The sequence below is a fragment of the Equus asinus genome, chromosome 10 (genome assembly GCF_041296235.1).
Source record: "Equus asinus isolate D_3611 breed Donkey chromosome 10, EquAss-T2T_v2, whole genome shotgun sequence".
Classification (NCBI taxonomy): domain Eukaryota; kingdom Metazoa; phylum Chordata; class Mammalia; order Perissodactyla; family Equidae; genus Equus; species Equus asinus.
The window spans coordinates 80,063,469-80,089,584 of record NC_091799.1 but is presented as its reverse complement, the minus strand read 5'-3'; the positions used below and the strand labels follow the sequence as shown (position 1 = coordinate 80,089,584).

The 26,116-nt window shown below is 38.2% G+C and overlaps 1 protein-coding gene across 5 annotated transcripts in view; it reads right to left on the bottom strand.

The window, feature by feature from the left end:
* Window positions 1–18,764, bottom strand: part of RANBP3L (RAN binding protein 3 like) — a 47,116-nt gene extending 28,352 nt beyond the window's left edge. The window contains exons 1-2 of one of the 5 annotated variants that reach the window (XM_070519757.1): window positions 17,939–18,493; window positions 1,295–1,508 (exon numbers count right to left, since the gene is read on the bottom strand). In XM_070519757.1, coding sequence (XP_070375858.1) covers window positions 1,295–1,367 — 73 coding nt within the window. In that variant the 5' untranslated portion in view covers window positions 1,368–1,508; window positions 17,939–18,493. Of the gene's footprint in view, window positions 1–167; window positions 344–1,294; window positions 1,509–17,938 lie in introns of those variants that run through there. The other 4 variants (XM_014831265.3, XM_070519760.1, XM_070519759.1 and 1 more) reach the window with 4 other exon arrangements.
* Window positions 18,765–26,116: the final 7,352 nt, after the last annotated feature.

The following is a 26,116-nucleotide window of genomic DNA, read 5'->3' as shown; positions in this document are numbered from 1 at the left end:
CTTTATTTCCATGTGTTTAACTGGCACTCAGTGTCTTGACAAAGCAATCTGTTTCATCTAGGAAAGTAACTGGAGGCTTTTCTTGATGAATTATCTCAGAGGAGGAGGTTTGAAAGGATCTACTGAGCTGAAAGCAGAGGAGGAGGAAGAGACTGAGGATGGAGTACCTTGGACTCAGAGTCCCAGTGAGAATGGAGGCAGCCAGCTTCTAGGGGCTCCAAGTTTCTGCTACACAGCTTCTCCCACGTAGTCCTGCAGGCCACTTTCTTGCTGTTTTGGTGGTTTAGGGAAAGTGAAAACCAAGCTCTCCACACTGGATAGAACCAGGCTACTCTAGCCAGGGCTGAAAAGGTTGTGGAAACAGTGTCGGCAGGAAAGAGGGTGACAACAACCCCCCTGCAGAGGGGCAGCCGCTGCCAAATGGGTCACCTCTAATTGCTACCAGGACTAGAATTATCCACTTGAATTGCAGCCCTAGCAGGCCCTGCATTTTCCTCTTCCCTTCTTCCTGGACCAACCCATGTGTCTCTGCCACATCCTCTTCTCTAATTTCTTCTCCTCTGTACTATCTCACTCCAGGCTCCAACATTGTCCTTTAAGCCTGTCCTCCTCTCCCTCTTTCTCTTGTGTTCTGCTCTCTGACTGGTCGAAGCAAGGATTTTGGAGCAGTGAGGTCAAATGGTCCTAGAGATGTGTTTTTAAAAAAATTACTCCAGGCCTCAGCTTTATCACCTCTCTCTGTATATTTTAAAAGGGTTGTTATGAGGATTGAAGCAACGTATGCTTGTGAGAGCACCTAGTACAGCTTCCTCTTCAAACCTTTTTGGAACAAAGCAGAACATCTATCTATCTATGTATCTATCTATCCTTCATATATACATGCATTTATATATATATATATATATATACACACACACACATATATACATACACAAATGTATAGCAATATGTCGTAGTACAGGTTGCACAGCAGACTCTCAATAAAAGTGAGATTCCCTCCCCTCCTCCTCTCCAGTCCTATTAACATAGGATTTACAGTCGCCCCCCCCACCCCCACTCTCGTGGGCTCTGGAGGAAATACCTCATTGTTCCTCAAAGGTTTTTCTTTTTCCTTTCACTCATTATCTTATTCTTACCCCTAGTTTTCTTCTCACTTCTCCTTGTCGAGCTCCTATCTTCCTTATTCATTTTCTTTTGTACTATCAGGAAGTTTCTGAATTCAGGCCGTGGCCCATAAATAGTTTGAGAGATCCTTGCTCCTCAAAGTGTGGTCCAGACAGACCAGTAGCATTACCTGGGAGTTTGGTAGAAATGCAGACTCGCACGGCCCACCTCAGACCCACTGAATCAGAGTCTGCATTTTGCATGATCGCCAGGTGATTTGTGTACACATTTGAGAAGCAGTCCTCGACAGCACCTCCAGGTTTCTGTCAGCTGAGACCAAACTCGGGAAGATGGCATGGAGACTCCTAGAGTTAATAACCAAGCCTCCAGATGTTCTAAGTGACCTGACAATTAATGAGAAAATAATTACTACTCAAACCACATCCTGTGATTGTTATGGTTCAATGTAAGATGAAGTCAAGGGCTATTCTGAAGACTTAGAAAGAAATGTCTGTGGTAAGGCTATTGAAATGTCAATATTGATATTGAAATCAGTCATTCAGATACTCTGCTTGAAGCAATTAAGGATTTCCTCTCTGATGCAAGAGTTTGTTTTCTGTTTTAATAATATGTTTGAAATACGACTTTTTTTCTTGAAAAAAATTTCGTATAAAATGTTTCTGCTTGAGATTGCTAAATGTTAATTAAAATGTCCATTTCTTCAAAGCAAAAACTACATCAAAAAACATTTGTCATAGTACTAAGATTCTTCAACAAGAATTTGAAGCATCTGAAGTTTCAACTGTAAAAAGTGATATCTTCTGTAGAAAAAAATAGACAAATCATAGCAGGTGACCTTAATCTCTGTATTGAGCCCCAGGAAGAGGAGACACAGTGGGTCTGAATCACAATCTTGATTTTTTCAAAAAGAACAAACAAAAATTCAAAACTATATTAAGTATTCTAAAACAGTTTTAAGAAAGAGAAAATTGTAGCCCTGGAAGAAAAAGGAATCCGTGCCAATTCACAAGGGAACCATGAGTGTGAGACATTCTGTACTTATTTCTAGCCATATCGGGGGGACTCTGTAAAAATACAGAGGGAATGAAATAAACAACACATTTCCCACCAAATATAAGAAAGTATGTCTTTACAGAAGAGAGTGGTAGGGTCACAGAGTGACATTATTAACTGTGATGGGACACTCTTGATTCTATTTCATGAGACACTTTGTACTGACTTGAAGGTAAAATAACCAGGACCTCAGAGAGAAACACAGGCAGTTTATGCAGGAAGTTTCTGGGATGACTCATGAAGCACTGACTCATCTTGAGATACAAGATGAATGGACCCTGCTGGAGCAATTCCAGCCCTGGTCATCCCTGCTGAAGTTATGACCAAACGTGTGTACTATAAATACAAGCCTGTTGGAATAAATACAGTATATGAAGTAAAAGGGGAAAACACTCACCCTTTTCAATCCAAAGTTTTTTGAACTGCTTTAAGTTTTTGTTGGAAATGAACTTATAAACTGCCAACTCTAAGAAATCTAGCATTTCTAGTTTTGATTCATTATGAAAAGTACACACTAGAGACAAAAAGAATCAACATTAGAATACAACAATGAAAGTTATTTCTCTTCTCATCAATACCATGCTGATAAAGAAATCACTCATTTTCAGAGTGGGAATCATTTCAGGATAGGAAATTGGAAAAGAAGATGAGAAAACTATCTCAATCCACTGAATACAACCGTCGTCACCCAGAGCTTTATCTAATCCATCCTATTTTCTGAACTCATCTGCTTCTGATGCTGATAATCTTCAAGGGATCCACTCATTTTAAGTTCCAAAGACTCTAGACTCTTTCCTGCACTGGTCTGTACATGGTCTAGATCTGGACACCAACCAATTTTGAAAAACCAAGTTATGAAGATAATACAGCTCTCTGATGTGAGCAAGAAGATTCAGAGGTTGTCTCAAACAAAGACCTTGCTACACTTCTGGAAGTAGAACAAAGTCCTGAAAATTCTGTGTTGAATGCATGCTCAACCCAACCTCGACTCCAAACTGTGTCACTTAATTGATTATCCAGTCATATGTGGTAGTGGGCTATAGCCAGTGACTTAATTTCCTTTGTATTTTAGAATCTGGAGATTTACAGCAGCAATAATCCTGTTGAAGAAAAGTTCTTCTCATTTCTTAAAGTCATTTACTTCACTAATGTCTTTAGAAATAGAGATGTCCACAGATGTGGAAAAAAAAGAGAATTTTAGTTAAATCGTTTGGTATAGAACATCTGGCAAAATCACTCCATCAATCAAAATGCAGGGATGATGGAAGAAACTGGCTCTATATTTTTGAGAACGTTCTGTAATTGATCCCAAAAGATATGGTCATCATGTGCAGTGTACTTTATATTTGGGGATGATCAGTGACTTTTTCAGTAGACATCACAGCATACTCCATTGAATTTTACTATTGTTCCAGTGTCAAAACATTTCTCTTTGAATTATTTCTTTTTCTTTCTTCTTAAAGACAATAGCTACCATATGACATGCTTATGCGTGTCGTGGTTAGTCTTTACCCTTTTGCCCTTTGAAATGTTTAAATTAATGTGACCTTAAGAAGTAGTATGAAAAGTTAGACTTGGTGATTTCCCATGATTCTTCCTTTATTCACTGACATAACATAAAGACTTATATTTGCATCACACTTTACTTATTATAAAACATTCTTAAATATATTAGTCTTTGGCGACTGAAGGAATGATTGCAAGAAGACAGAATGCATGGTTTTAAAAATCTAAGCTTTCCAAGAGCTTAAAGACATGGATTGAAACTCCATCGCCTCAATTTACTCACTGAGTGAGCTAGGGCAGGTCATTTGATCCCCCTGAGCCTAAATGTCCTCATCTGTAAAATAGGGATAATGAGACAGACTTCAGAGAGTTGTTGCAAGGATTAAGCAAGGTAATGTAGGTAAAAGACAAGGCACAGCGCCTGGCACGTAGGAAATGCTCAGTAAGCTGCAGCTCTTAGTACATCACACGATCCTCCAGAGGTCAGTGATTGAAGTGACTAAGACTCTAACATTACAGGATGTGCCCAAGGCTACACAGCTAATACTTAGAGACCTGGGACTAACACACATGAGAGCTGACTCTAAATCTCATGCTTTTTCCTGTAAGAAAGGCTCCCTCCTGGCTTCCATTTTGAGTTGAACGACTGTTTTACAGCTGCTTCTCTTCTGAAGTTGTGATATGCCCAGGCCATGACAGCTCTCCTGCTTCCATGGTCTATACAAGCCAGGTTGAGATGTGATCCCAGACTGTGGGTCTTCCTGCACTTTTGTTTTGCCATCTGTAAACACTGCAAGATGCTTCACTTACTCTTACCATTTTCTGTTCATGTTCTGACTCTAAAGAGGTTTGTTTAAGAATGTCGGCAGGCTAATGGTGTGGTGAACCTAGCAATTTGAAATCTCCGTGTCAATATTTATTTTCAGCCACTGGCACAAATAACTCAGAAGAATTTATTACTTTTGACAGAGCATATCCATTTCTCCATAATTCGGAGGTGTTATTTTGTTTATCAATAAAACTATTGTGTGCTTTTGTGATAAGGTTACTTGCAGTCTTTGATGACTTGAACATGTTTAGCCGCAATGAACGTGGGACCTCTGGATTGATAATTCGAGAAGGAGCTGTTTGCTGTCCATTCATTTACGCCGATGGGGTAATAAAGGTGCAGAATGTGTCCTAAGATGTGCTTGGTCAACTTGGTACCATTTGGAAACACATATTTCATTTGATAGCATTTATAAATCACATATTTTCCCCTCAGAATAACTTGCAGTGTGAAAATGCTTCCATATGTTAGAAATGGGTCTCTCCATTTTGCTGAGGGAGTGGGGAAGGGAAATACAGTCTAGGTTTCACGGCAGGTTGAAGATAAATATTGTGCAGACACATGCACAGGTTTAAAACGCACAGGTCAAAGTTAATTTTAAGTAATTCTCTAGTGTATTCTGTACTGCTAAAATTAAAGAAGTGATTTTGACACAAAATAGCATATTAGTAAGAATTAAATCATTCCTCACAAAGACTATTAATAAGTCAATATGGCTGAAATACAGCTTTATATATTGAATTCAGATAAATTTAAGCTCTTCCTCTTCAGTAAAGAAGCACATTATTTTTAAATTCCTTCACGGATTCCAAGGACACAGGCCAGACGGAGAAGCTTGATTACAACTTCTTCCAATTCCAAGTTACTTTTCCTTAAACTTATTCCCCTTTGTCCTGAGCCTTTGAGCAAGCAGGAGAAAAGGCTCCTTGTTTTCCCGTTTCCACAGGAATAAATGGATGTTATTCCACTGAGAACAGGACCTCGGAGGCCTAGGCAGGAAGAAAGGAGCAGCATTGTCACTCAAGGCACTCACAAGCCCAGGAGGCCTGGACCTCATTCTCCTCTTGGGAACTCGCAGAAGCCCCGGCAAGCCAGCATTCACCCTTGCTGAAATGCCCTGCTGGCCCTCAGGGCACAGAAATGGCGCAGGAATACTGCGATGCCTGAGGCAGATGGTTCTGCACAGATCTTACTGCGTTGATTTAGAACTAGTCTGGGAGAAGTAAAGGCCAGGTAGCAATGTATAAACCTTACCAGAAACATTTTGTTCATTGTGCTAAAGAAAATTACAAGAGAAAAACTTTCACTCTTCAAACTTATACAACTTCAAAAATTCTCAAGAAAACTGAGAACAATCCTTTATATTTACCCATTTTCTTCCCTTCAAGCTTTCATGATCATTGAATTATTATGACAAGTCAAGATGAAAGGATTAGAGGAGATATTGTTACTATGTGATGTCTTTTTTTTAAAAAAAGATGTTTTTTATTCTAGGAAAATATACATAACAATACTTTTTTAATGTCCCATTCAGTGACATTAGGTATATTCACAGTGATGTGCAACTATCACCACCATCCATTGCGAGAACCTTTTCGTCAACCCAAACAGAAACTCTGTACCCATTAAATAGTAATCCCCATTCCCGTCTCTCCCAGCCCTTGGTAAGCACTGTTATTCTTTCTGACTCTGAATCTGACTATTCTAGGTACCTCATACAGGTGGAATCATACAATATTGGTCTTTTGCTGTCTGACATTTCACTTAGCATATTGTCTTCAAGGTTCATCTATGTTGTAGCACGTGTCAGAATTTCATTTCTTTTTAAGACTGAATAATATTCCATTGTATTTATATATCAAATTTTGGGCCTTCTTTTTTAAAATCAGCTTTTCCTCATTTGCCTTTTCCTCTTTTCTTCCATTTGGTTCCATATTTATCTCTAACACTCACCTTTTTTGCCTCCCCACACATTTTCCTCCCTCCACTCTTCCCATTTCTCTTTTCCCTGCTCCTTTGTACACTCATCATTTTCTCTACATGCTTAATATTAGGATTATTACACATCAAATAAATACTCTTTTTATGAATATTTAAAAAAATGAGATAAAACAAATTTATCCCATCTTAATTTTTTTATCCATTTTAGGTACTTTTAATAATGATGGCCCTTATATCATAAAATTCTTAGATAATGTAGATTGAAGTATAGCCTCAATTCTCTGCACTAACTACTAACTTTGAGTAGATTAATTCGCTCCTCTGGATTCAGTCTCCTAATATGTAAAATCAGTTGGACTACGTGATCTTTGAAGCCCTGTCAGTGATTTATTAATATCAATCACTTGGAGGAAATTTTGGGGAAAAAAGCATTGATTTATTTAATAAAAATTAATTGCCTGCTATGAGCAAGTAAATGGACAATAACCATATTGCAAGTTTCAGGTTTAAAATGTGAAAGAAATGTTCACAAAAATGGAAAGAATTTTGGCACATCTATTATGATGTTTTCTGAACACTTGTTTTCTGTATCTTTGTTTTTCTCATCTTAAAATTTGTAGGTAGAGTTGTTTCTACAACTCCCCCTAAATCTACTTTGCTTCATCTCACTATCAAAACAATTGCTTCTACTAGTTAACTTTAGCTTTTTCAGTTTTCAAAAAGAAAAACGGCAAATAGCACCAAACCTTTCATCCACACTTGAGAATGACACCCTTTATAACAAAGTTAGTCTTGTTGAACAAACAGAAGTAGCAATGGTGTGTTTTACCCATGCTCAGCAGACAACAGCACGCATACACACAAATCTTTATCTGCAACTTCATTTCTCTGCAGACAACTAAAGTTTAACACAGCTGACCCTAGACCAAAATTGTCCATTTCCAACATTTGAAGATTTTCTCCTTACTTTGCTCTCTTCTCTCTAGATGGCAACATCCCTCCTTATCACAAATTACCTTCTTTTATCAGAACAAGAAAGGATTTGGTGCCAATTACTTAAATCAGTCATTATATAGGTATGAAGTATGGCTTTTCCATCCAGATGGATCCCTCCTCCAGAGGGAGGACGAAGTTATTGAGCTGTAGTTTCTGGAGGTCTGGTAGTTTCAATCTGCTGAGGGGAAGGAATTTGTGTCCTGTTAGCCTTCTGTTCTTTTAGGACCTGAAGCCCATCCTGCAATGATACAGGCCATTTATAAAATCCCTTCCTTCTTTCTCCTGTTTGAGTATACAGGCCGTGTCCTATCTCCTCAGTTCCAATTTAACCCCTGTCCTCCTTCGGGCTCAACTCACAGATGCATGTTTTAGGCTCTTTTGGTGTTGCTTTAGTTAATATCAAAAGACATCTGCAGACTATCACACCTTCTTAGAAGTCTAGATCTGAGTCCTCTGACCTCTCGCTTGTTTACTGCCATCCATGGGGGATAAGATCGCTGATCGCTGGGTAGAAGAAATGCAGCTTCTTACTGAATATAGGTATTTACTGCATTTTGAAGCCCAGCTTTTGGATATTATGCTAGATGTGCCAACAGACTTCATTAAACAGCAACTGAGGGGCTGGCCCCATGGCCTAGTGGTTAAGTTTGGTGGGCTCTACTTTGGCAGCCTGGGTTCGGTTCTCAGGTGCAGACCGACACTACTCATTGGTGGCCATGCTGTGGTGGTGACCCACATACAAAAGAGGAAGACTGGCACAGATGTTAACTCAGGGACCATCTGCCTTAAAGAAAAAGAGGAAGATTGGCAACAGATGTTAGCTCAGGGCCAACCTTCCTCACCAAGAAAAAAAGAAAGCAACTCAGTTGTGAAACTTACCTTACCTAAAAGTTAAGATTTCAAGTCAAGTTAATGATTTAATATAATAGTTGAGTCAGCACTTTGAATAGAGTCCTCAGTTAAAATAAAAAGATGAATTATAATACTGACTATTATTTAGCCCCTTTTTAATTTAGAGTTTTAGATAGTGCTTTTTTATTTTGTCAAAACCCAAACTCTCTCTCCAAGGTCATATCAGCCCAGTTCCAAAAACGGTACATTGCCATCTTTCACCCTTCATGCAGCGTAAGAGATCTAGACTGTGCAGTTATTTAAGTTTAAAAGAAAACTGCTAGGCCAGGAAGCAGGCCACCTGTTCTGGGCTGATGTGTTTGCACTGATACAGCTGCATTTTCTCACCTGTTTCTTTTAGAGTCAAATACACCCTTTTGGAAGACAGTTGGATGTGGTTAGTAGTTTATATGGAAATTAACTAATGACTTCAATAACAACACATTTTAAACAACTGAACCACAAATTGAGTTCAAGGGTCAGCCACACTCAGGCCCTTCACAGGCGCTTAGCTGAGCATCTATTTTGTGCCCCCATAAGAGGAAGTGAGCGTAGCTGAAAGCATGGGCTCTGGAGTCAGGTTTCTTGGTTAGGGTCTTGGCTCAGGACCTCAGCTGTGAGGTCTTGACATTATCTATCTCATGGGGCTTTCATAAAGAAATGAGCTAACACATGAAAAGTGCTTAAAACAGTGTCTGACATACAACAAACACTCCATAAATGTGATTTGTTTATAAGTGACATATTAACACTGTGGTGTGGTCCAGGGTATAAACCCAGTTTGCAGCTCTCAAAGGACTTGTACAACACAATTGCGGAGACAACGTCAACCTGAATGAAATAATTATGGGCAAATCATAGAATCTTAGTTTTGAAAGGGATCTTATAGCCCCTAGTGGAACTTACCATCTAAAGTGTCTAGAACATCTTCAATACATGGCCTTCCATGACACAGCATATCAATAAGGGTTAAAATGTATGCTATTGCTGGAGCTCACTAGCCCACATGTGATGCACACTGGTATATGTGTTAAGCGTGTGCCAAGATCTTGGCCCTTCATCCCTCAAGGTCAGCCTCCTGTCTTTACTCCCAAAGTGTTGTGCACATTTGAGATTCATCTATGTGGTTACACATATCAGTAATTCATTCCTTTCTACTACTGAGTAGTATTCCAGTGCATGAATCTACTACAATTTGCTTATCCACTTACCTGCTTATGTACATTTGGGTTGTTCACATGTTGGAGCTCATAGGAATAAAATCTGCTGCAAACATTCTTGTGCAAGCTTTTTGTGAACAGATCATTTTCATAGCTCTTGGGAAAATACGTAAGAATGGAATCGCTAGATCATAGGATAGGTGTAGATTTAACTATATAAGAAACTGCCAAACTATTTTCTAAAGTGGTCACACTACTTCACAGCAATGAATGGCAGTTCTGGTTGCTCCACATTCTCCCCAACACATAGTTTCATCAATATTTTTAATTTGAGCCATTCTGGTGGATGAGCAGTGATATCTCACACTGGTTTTAATTTGCATTTCCCTGATGACTAATTATGTTGAGCATTTTTTGATGCACTTATTGGCCATTTGCATATTCTCTTTTTGAAATCTCTGACAGATCATTTGCTATTTTTTAATCAAATTGTTTATATTGAGTTCTTTACATATTCTAAGTCCTTTTTCGGATCTATGTATCACAAATATTTTCTCCCAGTCTTCTCTCTTCTTTTATTAATGTTATCTTTTAAACAACAGATATTTTTAATGTTGACAGTCTAATATATCTATTTTTTATGATTAGTACTTTTTGTGCCTGACTAAAAACTGCCTATTCCACTTTTTGTGAAGAGATTTTCCTATGTTTTCTTCAAGAAGCTTTATAGATTTAGCTTTTGTGTTTTAGTCATCTTCCATCTAAAATTAATTTTTGTGTAAGGTAGGTAATGAGGTTCATTTTTAGTAACCTGTCTATCCATTTGTGCCTGGACTATTACAGAAAAGACTGTCATTTCCCCCCTTGAATTATCTTGGTATCTTTGTCAAAAATCAATTCCTATATGAATGGATCAATTTCTGGGCTCCCTCTTCTGTTCCAACGAGCAACTTTTTATCCTTATACCAATATTATACCATCTTGATTGTTAGAGCTTGAAATCCAAAAGCGTAAGTTGTTAATTTTATTCTTCTCTTTCAAGATTGATTTAGCTATTCTACATCCTTTGCATTTTCTTATAAATTTTAAATTAGCTTGTCAATTGAAAAAAAATGCCTGCTGGAATTTTGATTGGGATGCCTTGACTCTCTAGATCAGTTTAGGGAGGATAGACATCGCAAAAATATTGAGCTTGCCAACTCATGGACTTAGTTCAATCTTCTTTAGCTTCTCTCTGTAACGCTTAGTTGTTTTAAGTGTACTCGCCTTCCACATATTCTGTTAAATTAATCCATAAGTATTTCCTTTTTTCTATCATAAAGATACTTTGAAGATTTCAATTTCTAATTAGTCTTTGCTAATATACAGAAATATAGTTGTTTTTTGTATATTGACTTTGTATGCTGTTATCCTGTGACCTTGGTAAACTCATTTGTTTGTTCAAGTGTTTCTTTTTTTAGTAGATCCCTAAGGATTTTTCTATACTGACTATCAATAATCTGTGAATAAAGATAGTTTTACTTTTTTCTTTCCAATATGTAAGGCTTTTTCTTCTTTCTCTTAACTCACTACATTGGCTCGAACCCCCAGTCCTATTCCATGATGTTGAATAGAAGTGATTATGGTGGACATCCTTGTTTTCTTCCCAATATTTGCAGGGAAGTGTTAGTCTTTCATGGATAGTAAAGTTACTTACTATGTTAGCTGTCAGTTTTTTGAAATGTTCTTTACCAGGTTGAGAAAGTTCCCTTCTATTCCAAATCCTTTTCAAGTTTCTTCTACATGAGTGGGTGTTGAATTTGTTTATATTATTTCTGGACCTTTCTGACAGTGTTATTGATAATAGTCCCTTATTATCTTTCTAATATCTATAGGACCTATAATCACACCCTCTAAATCATTCCTAATATTGATAATATGTTTTCAATCTTTTATTGATTAACCTAGTTAGGGGTTTATTAATTTTATTAATGTTTCAAGGAAATAGCTTTTGGGAATTAAGGATGAGCAGACTATTTCCTCCTAGTTTTGGTTTTAGGAATAGGAAAAATGAAAGGTTTTTTTGAAGTCCAACTTCAGAAATGTGATTAGAGATGGCTTTGGGCAGCCATGGCTTAAAAACAATTACAGTAAAATACACATACCATAAAATTTGCCATCTTAATCATTGTTAAGGTCCAGTTCAGTAGTGTTAACTGCATTTACATTGCTGCGCAGTCTCCAGAACTCTTTTCAACTTGCCAAACTAAAACTCTATACCATTAGACAATAACTTCCTATTCCCCCTCCCAGGCCTGGGCAACCCCCATTCTGCTTTCTGTCTCTATGAATGACTACTCCAGATATCTCATATTAATGGAAACATATAGTGTATATCTATTTGTGACTGGCCCATTTCACTTAGCATAATGCCTTCAAGATTCACCCATGTTGTAGCACATGCCAGCATTTCTTTTCTTTTTAAGGCTGAATAATATTCTATTGTATGTATACACCACATTTTGTTTATCCATTCACTTGTTGATGGACACATGGGTTGCTTCCGCCTTTTTGTTATTGTAATAATGCTGCTATGAGATTTGGTGTGCAAATATCTATTTGATTTCTTGCTTTCACTGCTGTTGGGTATATACCCAGAAGTACAATTGCTGGATCATACAGTAATTTTATTTTTAGTTTTTGAGGAACTGCTGTACTATTTTCCCCAGCAGATGCAGCATTTTACACTCTCACCAACAGTGAAAAGGATTCTAATTTCTCCGTATTCTTGATAACACTTGTTATATTCTGCTTTTTGGACAGTAGCCATCCTAATAAGTGTGTGGTGGGAAAATGAAATTCAAGCCATTGTATGTATTTTCCAAATCCTCACACATGAACCATCTATCAGGGAGACTTATTATGGAAAGGATTCCTTTACTGGCTGGGAGCCTCTACATGATTAAGTCTAACAGAATATGAGTTCTCTCCTCCTTAATTATTTTTAAATGGCCTATATTTTTTCTACCAATCTGTGCCTTTAAATGCCAGTGATGGTTCTGCAGATAGAACAAAATTCATTTGAGTCTCTTTGAGGCTCCTTTTTGGTGGAAGAAAAGCAGAAATAAGAAAATGTGTAGGTCTTCTGCCTTTAATCCTACTTCACTTAACTATGCACCATCAAAAGATTTCGTGTTGTCTATGTAGTATCACTGCTTTAGAATCACAAAAAAGGAAAGCTAATACAAATCTATGTCGAGAGGCAAACAATGTATATTTTTTCACGTTATCTTTTCATATGAAAAGCATTATTTAGTTGTATACCACTGGATTCCCTTTCTCATGGCCGTATGTTTATTTCCCAGCAGTTAAATTCTTTTGGTGTTCTAAATTAAGTACATTCATGAATGTTCACAGAATATATTTAGAGGAAATAGTGCTTTTGCAAGAATCTAAATGTAATTTGTGTTTTATGGTTTAGGTTCAGAGGAAATTTGATGGCACAGTAAATAGGCACAGTTTAGCTTTTATATTTATATTTACTAAGCTCTCAGGTGGATTCAGTGCCTTCTGAAACCCTCCAGAGGACTGTGGCTAAAATGCAAAGAATGATGTTGAATGCAGCCAAGTCAGAACATTATGGAATAGAACCACTTTTTCTTTCACCCAGAAAGTTGAAAAAGAATCATTAGCTTAGTTCTTGTTACTGAATTCCTCAGAAAACACACAACAGAAAACAACCTTGGGAGAAAATCATCTTTGCATTTCCAGTGTCTAATATAGCACCCAGTACTTGGTAGATATTCAGTAAAAATGCGTTGAATAAATAAATGGTTGAGGGCATTAATCTGTTTCTTGACTTGCAGGAAATTGTCTTGACATTAGGATCAGAACACATCCAGAAAATCATGGTCAAAGTGAGATATAATAAAGAATATATCTGGTTTTGTCCCTCATTCCTTGCACAGAACTTCCTGACTTGTAGTTGTGTATCTTTGTTATGCTAATGAGATGACTCATGGTGGGCCCTTAGATCATTTCAGGGAAGGGGTTGGCCTCAGCAAAGAGACCAAGCACCTATTTAGAGGGTTGGATCTTCCAGCCCTACTCCCTACCCCCAACCTCCAGGGAAGAGAGAGGGACTGGAGATCTAGTTCAATCATGGCCAATGATTTAATCAATCATGCGTATGTAATGAAATCCCATATAAAAACTCTGCACATCCAGCTCAGTGGAACTTCCTGGTTGTTGAACTTAGTGATACACTGGGAGAGTGGTATACCCTGGCTGCATGGGGACTGAAGCTCCTGTACTCAGGACCATCCTAGATCCTGCCCTGTGTATCTCTTCATCTGGCTGTTCATTTGCATCCTTTATAATAAAACGCTAATCATAAGTATAGTTTTTGAGTTCTGTGAGTTGTTCTAGCAAATTATCAAACCTGAGAGGGTTGTGGGCAGTTGAATTTGTAGTCATCCAGGCAGAAGTACAGGTGTCTTGGAGCCACCAGAAATCTGTAGCTGGCATCTGAAGTGAGGCAGTCTTGTGAGATTGAGCCCTTAACTTTTGGTGAAGTTAGTGAAGTTAGTCTTCACTAACTCTGGGTAGTGTCAGAATTAACTTGATTTTAGGACACCCAGTTCATGTCAAAGAATTGGTGTGAGAACACACAAAGAAAATCAGGAAGAATCCCAATTTATCTTGAGTATCTAGAGAGAAGTTTTCCTGATATATCATGATCAATAAAAAAATTAAACATCATAACACTAGGAATCATGGATTTTATGAGACAGCTGCACATAGCAGGAAGTGTAATGAATGTAGCCTTTAATAACTACATAACCTTGGAAAAATCACTTGACTTTGAGGATTCCCACTTTCCACATCTTTAAAAATAAGGATAATGACGCCTACCTGTAATGATTAATTTTATGTGTCAACTTGGCTGCACCACAGTGCCAGATATTTGGTCAAACATTATTCTGGATGTTTCTCTGAGGATGTTTTTGGATGAGATTTACGTTTAAATTGGTGGTCTTTGAGTAAAGTAGATTGCCTTCCATAATGTTGGTGGGCCTCCTCCAATCAGTAGAACAAAAACACTGACCTACCCTGAGCAAGAAGAAATTCTGCCAGCAGACCACCTTTGGACTTCAACTACAGCATTGGTCGGCCACCTTGGTCTCCAGCCTGCTGGCGCACACAGTAGATTTTGGACTTGCAAGCCTCCACAATCATGTGAGTCAATCCGCTAAAATAAATCTCTATCTTTATCTCTATCTCTACTTCTATGTCTATGTCTATCTTTATCTACCTATCTGCACACACACACACACACACACACACGCACACACACACACACAATATCCTGTTGATTCAGTTTCTCTGGAGAACCATGACTAATACATTATGTCACCTGGTTGTTGTGAAAATTAAATGAGATAATGTATTTGAAACCCCTTTGTAAATTTTAAGGCATTATGAAACATGGAGATGGGTAAGTCTGCCTAATGCATGTAATGTGTACGTACTAAACTTTGTTAAGGCATTGTAGACATATAAATTAATGTTTACAAATGTGGTCTCAGGTCAATATTATAGAAAAAAGGATTTGAAATATCACACAAGAAGCTGCAAGACAGCAACAAGTAAGGCGAGGACCCTAGCGGCTGTAGGCTCTAGACTAGTATAGCATCTGTTGCCGAAGAGCATAAACTCCACGTGGACAGGAAACCACAACTTAATTGGCTGAGTTCAACTTACATACCCAGCATCTGGCACAGTGCTTTGCAGTCATCGTCCACATAACTGCTGAAGAATAAGTGTCTTTTATCTATGTGATCACCCAAAAAGTTCATTTTTGTGAGTGACTGGGTAGAAAGAGTTAAATACCTCAGAGTTAACATAAAGCACTTTAGCATATAGCATGGAGGGTCAGAAAGTACGCATGTGTTGAATCTGGTCATTCCCTCAGAAGAGTCAAATGTCAATTAATCATGGTCTGTATGCTAGAAACTTAGTCTGGCTGGGGGTAGGCCAAAGCCACAAACTCAGAATGCCTTGGTGAATAAATCCACAGCTAGATCTCATTCTCTGAAACTAATGGCTTTGCTTCCCTGGACCTTTGCTGAACTTCGCATAATAACAAGGTGCAAATATAGCTTAGAAGAAAACTCAGGGCCACTGCGCTGAATGAATACTTTTACACCCCAGGACAGTAACTGGAATGCTATTTAGCAGCATAGCAAACACTGCCCAGTGTTATTTGTCAACCGAGATCTCCAGAGGACACTGCTTGTAGCAATCTGGATTGCACTAGCGTGCTTCGCAACTTTATGGATTGTGGTTTATGTGGGAAGATATTTTGAGACTGGGCTGTGGAAGAATATGGTTGCTTTCAAAACATTCTAGGCAAAAGCTTCAGCCTGAGAAGGGAGACCAGACTTCTAGTCTTGTTGGTATTTTGGGAAGTATGTCATCATAATGATATTTCCAGGCTGCTCTGGATATGGCCAGTAAGAAAGAGAACATTAAGACAGTCTGCCTTAAATTAAAACAACAATGGGATACTATTTTTCCATTTATAAAATTGGGAAAGAACTTTTAAACTAATATGCAATAATCCTGGGAATATACCCTACACTGCTCATTGGAATGGCATGTGGCAAGAAAAAAATCTTAAAAACATGCATATCATTTGACCCCACAATTCTACCTCTAAAAATGTATCCCAAGCAATTAATCTTATCTTTGCAATGATTTATCTATTAGCTTATGTTAAACACACTATTATTTAGTAACAGTAAAAAAATTAGAAATAAATGAAATGTCTTACAATAGGGAATTGTCTAAAGGAATTTTGCTACATCCATATACAGGAATAGCGTAGAACTATTAAAAATAAGTTGCAGAAGAATATATAATGACATGGAAATTTGTTCATAATCTATTATTAAGTTAAAAAGCAGTTTAAAAAATACTGTATACAAAATAAGTCTATTTTGTTAAAAATCAATCAAAAGAATAATCTGGACGTGTGCATAGGAGAAAAGGCTAGTAGACATTAATTGTCAACAGCAACTCTGTTTGGGTGGTAGGCTTACGGTGATTTTTACCATCTCCTTTATGCCCCCCCCCCACCAAATTTTCTATAATAAATATTACATCAGCAATTGGGGGGGAGGAAGCTTTAAATATTTCAAATAAAATGAGCAGCAAACAAAAAATCTATGGTGAATTATGATTGTCCACAAAGAGAGGAGCAAGAACATTTCACAGTGCTATGATCAAACCCTGACACATTCCAGGACTTTACGTTCTAAGGCAGTTAGTTCAAAATAATTTATATGAGCCCTGGTGGTACAGAATGGTCTTAAAAATTTATGCTGTTTTCACTTAATACGAAGTATTTTCTACCCATGCTATGCTAAGCCTTGAACAGCATGGAGTCACTTTGCATAGCTCCAGGAACTGATACAGAGAGATGGCCTGACACATTCACACGAATGTTAGCACATAGATGCCACCTTGCAAATGGAAGATTTCAGGCCATGCGCCAACACTCACCATGCCACTGAAATCTAAAACTGTGTCTATAGAAAAATAAATAAAGAGCTTGTAGCCGACATTCATACATGTACAGATCCATCACAGGTTATTAGGAGAAATTAGAAATGTCTGGGGTAAATCCTTGGCCTCTGGGGGGTGGTGATGTCATCTGTGACAGCCTTTTCTACAAGCGTCCTTTGCTGTCCCTGACAGAATGGATTGGCAGGATCATCTTGTCTATTCATGTCAACCATCTGCCACTAATTGATGCAGCTGGCTGAGTTGTGGATTTGAAATTTAAAAAAGACTGATGGTGAAAATGGCTGCAAGGTGGATAGTTTAGTCTGCATGAGTGCCCATCATGTGAAATGTGACACTTTTCCCTGTCTGTTCCAGCTTTTTCTGGACCATAAAAGGGAAAGAGCCAACGACATATTTATTTTGCTTACAAATGAATGAGCCAGCAATCCAGACAAAATTAGGCTTAAACTTTAAGTCCAAAAGTGAACCATTAGCGATAGGACAGGGGAGACAGTGCCAGACTAACTTAAAGCTACTCTCAGCAAATCCCCCCTGGAGCTGATTCAGCCTTGCTGGATGGGTGTTTTGAGTTACACAAAATCTAGCATACTCTAGAAAAATGAGAGCATCTAGAAGTTTAAGCACATAAGTTTCAGAATGACAACTCCAAGAAATATGCATTCTTCATAGTCTTTCATAATCCTTTAGAAACCAATAGTGAATCCAGGTTAACCCACCCTAAGCATCACTATCATGTCTATTCTCAGAGTTTAAAAATGAAAGATTGCAAAGCATGTCACAGCCAGACTTCCCCAGCCCACCACTCTTCTGGGAAAACAAATTGACAGGAAGTCACAGAATACACGACCCATTAGCCTGACTGACTCACCTTGCTGTGGCTGGTCCTCCAGAAGCTTCAGTTTATAGGTGTGCAGGCTGTTGAACAGGTGGCTGCTGGCTTTTCTTTGTATGGTAGACATGGTACTGGCAATATGACTGTGGCTCCAGTATCACTAGGGCATTTCCTTCCCTTTGCCGGTCACCTAAAATGGTCTTCACAAGACACCCAGAACCACAGATGTACATGCAGACCCTGTCCTTGCTTGTAAAATATGTACTTCTCTAAGAAACGTCTGAGTGTTTCCCAGTCATGATTCTTGACATAAATATTTACCAATATAACTTCCCCTACATATAAAGATGCCAATTCATTTGAATAAAAACACAACTTAATTCTTCTTTCATTTCAAAGCACACTGAAACTTTTCTCTTCTGGTGTAAAATCCTACCACGTAGCTCTTTCTAACAGTTTGCCGTTTTGGCAGTTTTTGACTCCTTCTGCTCACATGAATCTAATGCCCCAATTATTTAGAGAAGACTGCTAGAGTAATACACACACAGAAACGTGCTGCTGAGTTAAATCAAGTGATTTCTAAGTCTGGTCTGTTACCCTCCGTGACAGCTGAAAGTGAACAGTTCTTAAGGGAGGCAGGAAGGAGGAGGAGCCAAGTGGACTAGCTCGTTAGCATAAAGAGGCAGGCCAGAAATGGCATTGGAGTTGCTTTGAATAAAAGTGACCAAAGCAGAGATTCTAAAAAGATGCCCTGACATTACAGTAATTGCATATCTGACTTCTGCTACTTTGTTTGTAATTAAAACAAAAGCTCAAAGCAGAGGTTATACCCTGTGGATAATCATTTGTACTTGCAAAATCTAAAGGTTGTAAGTGGAACTGGTAATGAGCTCATGGAAATGTACTGCTGGAACTTTCAATTTCTGTAAACACCTCTGAGTCTTCAGGAGGGAGCACTTACAGAGCAGCCTGCCTGCCAAGGCAACTATTTGGTGTTCTGGAAGAAAAATAAACAAGCAAAACACTTTCTTTCCAGAGATCTATCTCTGTTTCTCCTTAGATTCTCTGTTGCTAACTCTAGAGCACAAGATAAAACTAATGCCAGCGTTTTCTTGTGCTGAAATAGCACATTTCATTGAAATATTGGACATAGTTCATATTTTATTGAAATACTCATTGAAATAATAGCATATTTTATTATTGTTTAAAAACAAACCAGAAACACCCTTCACTTCACTTGGGAGCCTGCTCCATCTGAAGTCATGATGAGTGCTGCAAGAGCCTGCCCTTCAAGATTCACAGCTCTTTGTAGATTCAGAAAGGTGATAGGCAAAGACGAAGAAGAAAGACAGAGCTGTTCAGCCTCAAAATCTGGATCCTGCAGCTTCCTGGGCGTGTTTGAAAATTGGTGCTAAACTCAACACGCTAGCCAGATCTGAGTGGGCATCCTCATTTTAGTTTGGGGCAATTAACAATTCTCCAAGCATATTCTGAGCTATGGAAACTCTAATGAAATGAGTGATTGCTCTTTTATAATTCCTCTGAGTTATTAAAGTGCCTTTATTATTTTAATAGTCTATCTATTGCAGATTTAGGTCCTTCACAGTGTAACAGGTTATGGAAGTGTTTAGCTGCTTGGAAAGAGATTCCTGTTATTAGAGAAACATAGTTTCTGCTTTAAATGGCTGGTATTTATCTCCTGCTTCATAATAGTCATGGTGGAAGGCTGAGGCATTTTCCAGAATGACATAAAGCTATCAACATTCTGTCAAGTTGTGGACCTCACTAATAAGCACATTATTACATCAGGAGATCAAATAACCTGCAAAACTGTAAGCAAGACCCTGAGAGAAATGGATTGTCTAAAAAATGTTTTATAGTGAGAAATTTAAAAAACTATATGAATAAGCAGAGAGAATAGCATAATACGCCCTATGCACCCTTCACTTGGATTCAATCCTTATCAACCCATGGACTAACTTGTTTTAAGTCTGTGTTTCATCACAGTCACTTTCCCCTCTCACTCCACCGCTGGATCCTAAATATCACTGACTTCATAAATATTTCAATATGTTTTTCTAAAATGCAAGGACTTTGAAAAATAGAACCATAATAAAATTGTCACCCTTTTGATGATTAAACATGATTCCTTAATGTAATTAAATATCCAGGTGGTTTTCTTATTTTCCTGATATCTCATAAGTTTTATTTTTTTTATTTTTTTTATTTTTTTATTTTTTTTTTAAAGATTTTATTTTTTCCTTTTTCTCCCCAAAGCCCCCCCGGTACATAGTTGTATATTCTTCGTTGTGGGTCCTTCTAGTTGTGGTATGTGGGACGCCGCCTCAGCGTGGTTTGATGAGCAGTGCCATGTCCGCGCCCAGGATTCGAACCAACGAAACACTGGGCCGCCTGCAGCGGAGCGCGCGAACTTAACCACTCGGCCACGGGGCCAGCCCCCGTGATATCTCATAAGTTTTTTTTAAATTTTTATATTTTATTCAAATTGGGACCCAAAGGCCCACACATTGTATTTGGCTCATATAGCTCTTAAGTCTTTTTCATTCTCTAGGTTCCTCTCTGAGAGAAAATGTTCCTTGGGGGTTAATATCTACATTTACCCTAATTTGTGTCTGATTTTTCAAGGAAGCCCCCTGGATGCCCTCATTTTTCTTACCCATGCATGGGTATAAAGCTTGGAAAAAGGAGAGGAAAAAGAATGGTCATCTGACTGTAGATGCTAAAATGGCCAGCTTTCTGGGACCAAGTGCTCCCATTGGTGTACTGTATAATCTTAAACCAGGTACTTAGCATCTCTGCGTTCGTGTCTTCATTTGTCAAATAAAACAAATATCTGGTAAGCAATGCGAGAAATTATTTGACACTCATTCTGTGATTATCAAGACCTGGGGAAGGATGGAACATCCTGCTTTGTCCTTGGCTAGAGGCTGAGAAGAAAGAAACAGATTTAAAATGAAAAACCTGAGTAGGATTTGGGAATGTATTTGAAAATCTACTTCCTTAATTCTCAAACCTGTAAGAATACTGTAATTACCTGGGGAATGTCACAAAGATAGACATTTCTGAGCCCCAACTGTGGAGTCTGAGGTCTGGAGTGGGGTCTGAAATATGTATATGTATTTTTTCTTTTTTTAATTTAACTGTTTTCCCCCAGTTTTATTGATATAGAATTGACACATGACATTGTGTAAGTTTAAGGTATACAGCGTGCTGATTCGATACATTTATATACTGCAAGATGATTACCACCCTAGCACTAGTTACCACCTCCATCCCATCACATAATTGCTCCTTCTTTTTGGTGGTGAGAACGATTACGATCTACTCTCTTAGCAACATTCAAGTATGTGATACAGTGTTATTAGCTATAATCACCATCTTGTACATTAGATCCCCAAACTTGTTAATCTTATAACTGGAAGATGGTATTCTTTGACCAATAATTCTCCATTTCCCCCATCCCACAGTTCCTGGTAACCACCACTCTACTCTCTCTCTGAGTTTGACTTTTTTAGATGGAATCTATATATTTTTAAAGTCCTCTTGGTAAAATAGACAAGCATAACCTGCTTAAACAGATCTAATTTACTCCACTATTTTGTTCATTATATCTTTCCTGAGGGCTGATGAACCCAAACAAGCACTCCCTAAACAGTAGTTTCCAGTGCCACAATGTAAGCAGATAGGGACGACACCAGAGAAGGTTGGCTGCCTGGTTCCTCTATGTCCCACAGTTGTGCATCGTTGAATCAGCCCTGGGCAGTGGCCCTGTGAGTGATGACTTGAGTCAAGGGGACTCCTGGGCTCTTAACTGCATGTTGAGTTACACTTCTGCTCTGGGAGGAGTCTCTGTTTTGGATCACCAGTTTCCACTGGAAATAAGTCAGTGTAGCTGAAAGCAGTATGTTACAGGAGTACATAAAATAACATCAGACGTATCAGCCACAGTAAGTACCAGCTGTAGTAAGCCATAGCTCTGACTTTTCAGAAACAACACCAAGATACTAGTTCACGATGGGGTACTGTACTCTGCTTTTTGCTTGTAAATAAAAGCAATAGGTCAGAATGCAGAAGGGGAAATCTGGTTGGGTCAAGAAATAGGTGAATAATATTTGGTATTTTTACTTGCAATTTGATTAAAAATGAATTAGAATCCTATGAACGTCAACCTTCTTCCCTTATCAACTCTCTGTGATGCCAAAAAGATGCCATTGGTTTTCTTGGTCTAGATTTTTCCTTCTCTCCCATATTCTCTTTGCTTAATCTGTGTCTTTGTATTCCCAAAGGAGTAGAGTGGAATGGCATGCCACAGAGAAACAATCAATTTTATCAACTGGTGCTTTCGGGGTGGATACTGGAAAAGTTGATGTTTTATGATTAGAATTCATAGCTCAGAAAACATAGTGCTTGGTTGAATAATATAAATGGTACTAAGTTTATAGGGGAGTTTTCATTTGAACCATGCTTAAAAAGCAGGAACAAACGCATTGTACATTAGTTCAAAACTGAGTTATTTGTTTAATTAATAACCTGCCTTGTTTCAAAAGTATTTATGACCTCTAGTCTACCAGTATCTCTACTCTTCGAGGGTCTTCAGACTGCTTTGAATGACAAGTATTCTATAAATAAAAAGCAGTAGTATTACATTTATCATTCTCATGCTCAAAGAATAGGATAAAAGGCCCTCAACTGAATGCAAACATGAAAGCTATGGGGCCTGAGCCTCACTGTGGTCCCTAAAGCACTGCAGGAGTGATTAAATGATCATTGTAGTTCAAGGCTGATGAACTAGAGCTAAGACTTCAGTTTAGAATTTCTGTTGATTTTAAATAACAGATACGCTGCTCCTTTATGTCAGCCACTGGTAGATTTTTTTCTAAATGACTCTTCCTTCCACCAACGACATTGTGGATGAGAGTGTTGAGTTTCAGGATCTCACAATGGCTTATGTAACGTGTATATCATAAAGCATCATCCAGGTTCACGGCTGTTCAGGGTTGTGTTACTCTAAGCTATTGTATGTTTTCAGTTCAAAGAGTTTCCCAGGTAGCACAGTTGGCTGGATTCCCATAATTGCTATTTATAAAAACATCGGAGATGAAAATGGTTGTATTACAGATTGTTTTGCTTGAATACTTGCGCCTGCCCATGGATACAGGAGGCTACACTGGCATAGCACCAAATTGCTTACTTATGAAAAGTGCTCACTATTCTGAAATTGCTACCGTTGATCTTTAACCCATTGACACCAACATTTGGGTCTTGATTATCAGAAATATTGACTCATTTCATAAACATTGCCTTGGCCGTTCAAACCAATTTTGGCCCTTTCACAGATGAACCTCAGGTTTGTTTAGCCCCAGGGCTCCCTCTGGAGGTCAGCAAAGTGCAAGTTCAGCCTTGGCCTCAACACAAGATAAACTTGTGTCTTTTCATGCAGAGCCCACAAGAATGGGGTCTTGTATTTGTGAGTTTAGAAGATAATTATCTGTATCTGAGATTGTAGGAAAGTTACCTGCGTGTTCTCCTATGGTGAAATTTAATCACTGCTGTGTGCTGGTATTTAATCTCCGTAGCTTTACGTTTTTCTATCTTAATTGAAGCCTTTTAGCCAAAGTAAATACAAGACAAAATAAAACCAAAGGTCGGAAAAATGCTGAGTTTTATTTTGTTTGTTTGTTTTAAGTGGCAAGGAAACTCAGAATAAGGTGGTTCTGGTTCCACTATGTCCACCATCTGGGTAGGATCAAATGATCCTACAGAGTCTGAATTCCAACTAAAAGTGTTTGAAGTACACAGGCTTTGGGGTCAATGGGTTCGCCTCAGAACCGAACTCTTTGAAGGTAGACCCTCATTAACTGGGCTCATTTCCAAAATAAAGCAAATTAACTTGCACCAGATCAAACTTTTATTACTTGAATTACTTTTATTACAGGAATAAGATAATAACCAAACTGTGTCCTTCCTTCCCTCCCTCTCAATCTCCCTCATACCTTCCTTCCCTCATTAGTTGGTTTGTTGGTTCCTTTCTTCCTTCTTTCCGTCTTTTTCTCTCTCCGTTTCTTCTTTCATTCATTTTCTTTAATGTTAATTAGGTGGAGTATAGTATAATTTTGATATATTAAAAATGAAATTATTCTATATCTGAATTTACTTCAAAATAATTTGGATGAGGAAGATATGGGGTTTTAGGTGAAGTAAGATTTACCATAAATTGGTAATTATTAAACCTGAATGATAAGTACTTGGGACTTATTATACTTTCGTGTGTACTTTTATATATTTTTTGAAATTTCTATGATAAAAAGTTTTAAAATAATTACTTTTAAGGAGTTTGATTGAAAGCCTATAAGGAATAGGCAATGTGCTAGATTTATTAGAATGTGGAGAGAAACTCTTCAAATTTCTTTTCTTACTTAACTTTTTACTCCATATCGTCTACAGTATATACAGGGGCTGGCCCCATGGTGTAGCAGTTAAGTTCAGCATGCTATGCTTCAGCAGCCTGCATTCACAGGTTAGGATGCCAGGCACGGACCTATACTACTTGTCAGCCATGCTGTGACAGTAACCCACATACAAAATAGAGGAAGATTGGCCACAGATGTTAGCTTAGGGGGTAATCTTCAGGGGGAAAAACAAGATATATATATATATATATATATATATACACACATACACAAAGATATATATAAACAAAGACAGGAAATGTTAACATTCCTAATGAAATTGTGGGGCAGTATATGAACACAATTTATAAACAAACAAAGCAACCCCACTCGAGTACATTCTCAAACATCTGCTGTTGGCAGGGGGTCATGATCATCAAGTTCAGAGACCTCCATGGCAGAGGAAGAAGGCTGGGCTTTACATAAGATAACAGAATTATTTCTAAAGGAACCAAGCAGTCATTTTACTCATTACTTATCAACTGTACAGATTTTCCCTCCTAAACCATTTTCCTAATTTTGTTTTTTTGGTTACTTTTATTTCTAGAAATACAATTAGGTTGTATCTTAGTTTGGGTGGCTATAACAAAGCACCATAGACCGATGACTTATAAACAACAGAAATTTATTTCTCACAGCTCTGTAGTCTGGAAGTCTGAGATGAAAATTTCAGCACTGTCAGGTTCTGATGAGGGTCTTCTTCTTGGTTGTAGGCTGCTGACTTCTCACTGTGTCCTCACACAGCAACAAACGGGGGAGAGAGCTCTCTAGGGTCCCTTTTATAAGAGCAGTAATTCCATTCATGATTCTGTCCTCGTGACCTAATCACCTCCCAAAGGCCCCATCTCCTAACATCATCACATTGGGGGGTTAGGATTTCAACATATGAATTGGGTGGGAGAGGACACCTTCTTTCAGTCCATAACAGGTTTCATTTTCAAGGATGGAGGAGAGTTTTTAATCCAGATTCAGCTCCTCAGTGGGATGTTGAAGGAAAAATATCTATGATCTCTTTGTGTTCCCACATATATAACTTCAGATGCCTTCCCACAAGATTCAATAAATATCAACTAACTTCTTATTGTAGAACTATAACCACTTTTTTGCTTATCACCCACAGATCTATGAGTGCATACACACACACACACACACGCCTTATCTCCATGGCGTTTGCAACTGGCATGTGAGGATCAGGTGTTGTAGCTCAGATATTGATCTTCATTTTCAGTTAACAACAGCACCTAATGAGCTGCAGATGGGAAATTCAAGAACAGTGTTTGGGGTCCCTGAACAGTTGCATCAGTACTAGGACCATTGAAGCCACTCTCTCATTGCTCAATGAGGACCCAGAGTGACTGGGCCTGAGGAAGATGGAAGAGTCAGAAGTTAGTATCCGGCTCATTGTCTCAGGGATTCAGTGGGATAACCATATGAGAGTGGTAGAGGGTGAAGCAAGAAAGAATCAGCCTTCCACTTCTGATCCTTTAAATTGTTTCTCAGTTAGTGGGAGCCTAAAGCTTTCCCAGGAACTCTGAAACCTAGATTTACATGTTACTGGCACAATTTGATAAAGCTACTGGTATGTTTTTCTGCTCCTTTTTTTGTGTCAGCTACATCAGCCAACATATACTTCTTCACTGTCAGCTCTTCAAAGTAAAGCTGAATAGACAGTCAATTGTAAACAGAAACTTGAAGAAGACAATGGAGAAAAGATGTTTTTATGTTACGTGTAGGGAAGGTTAAT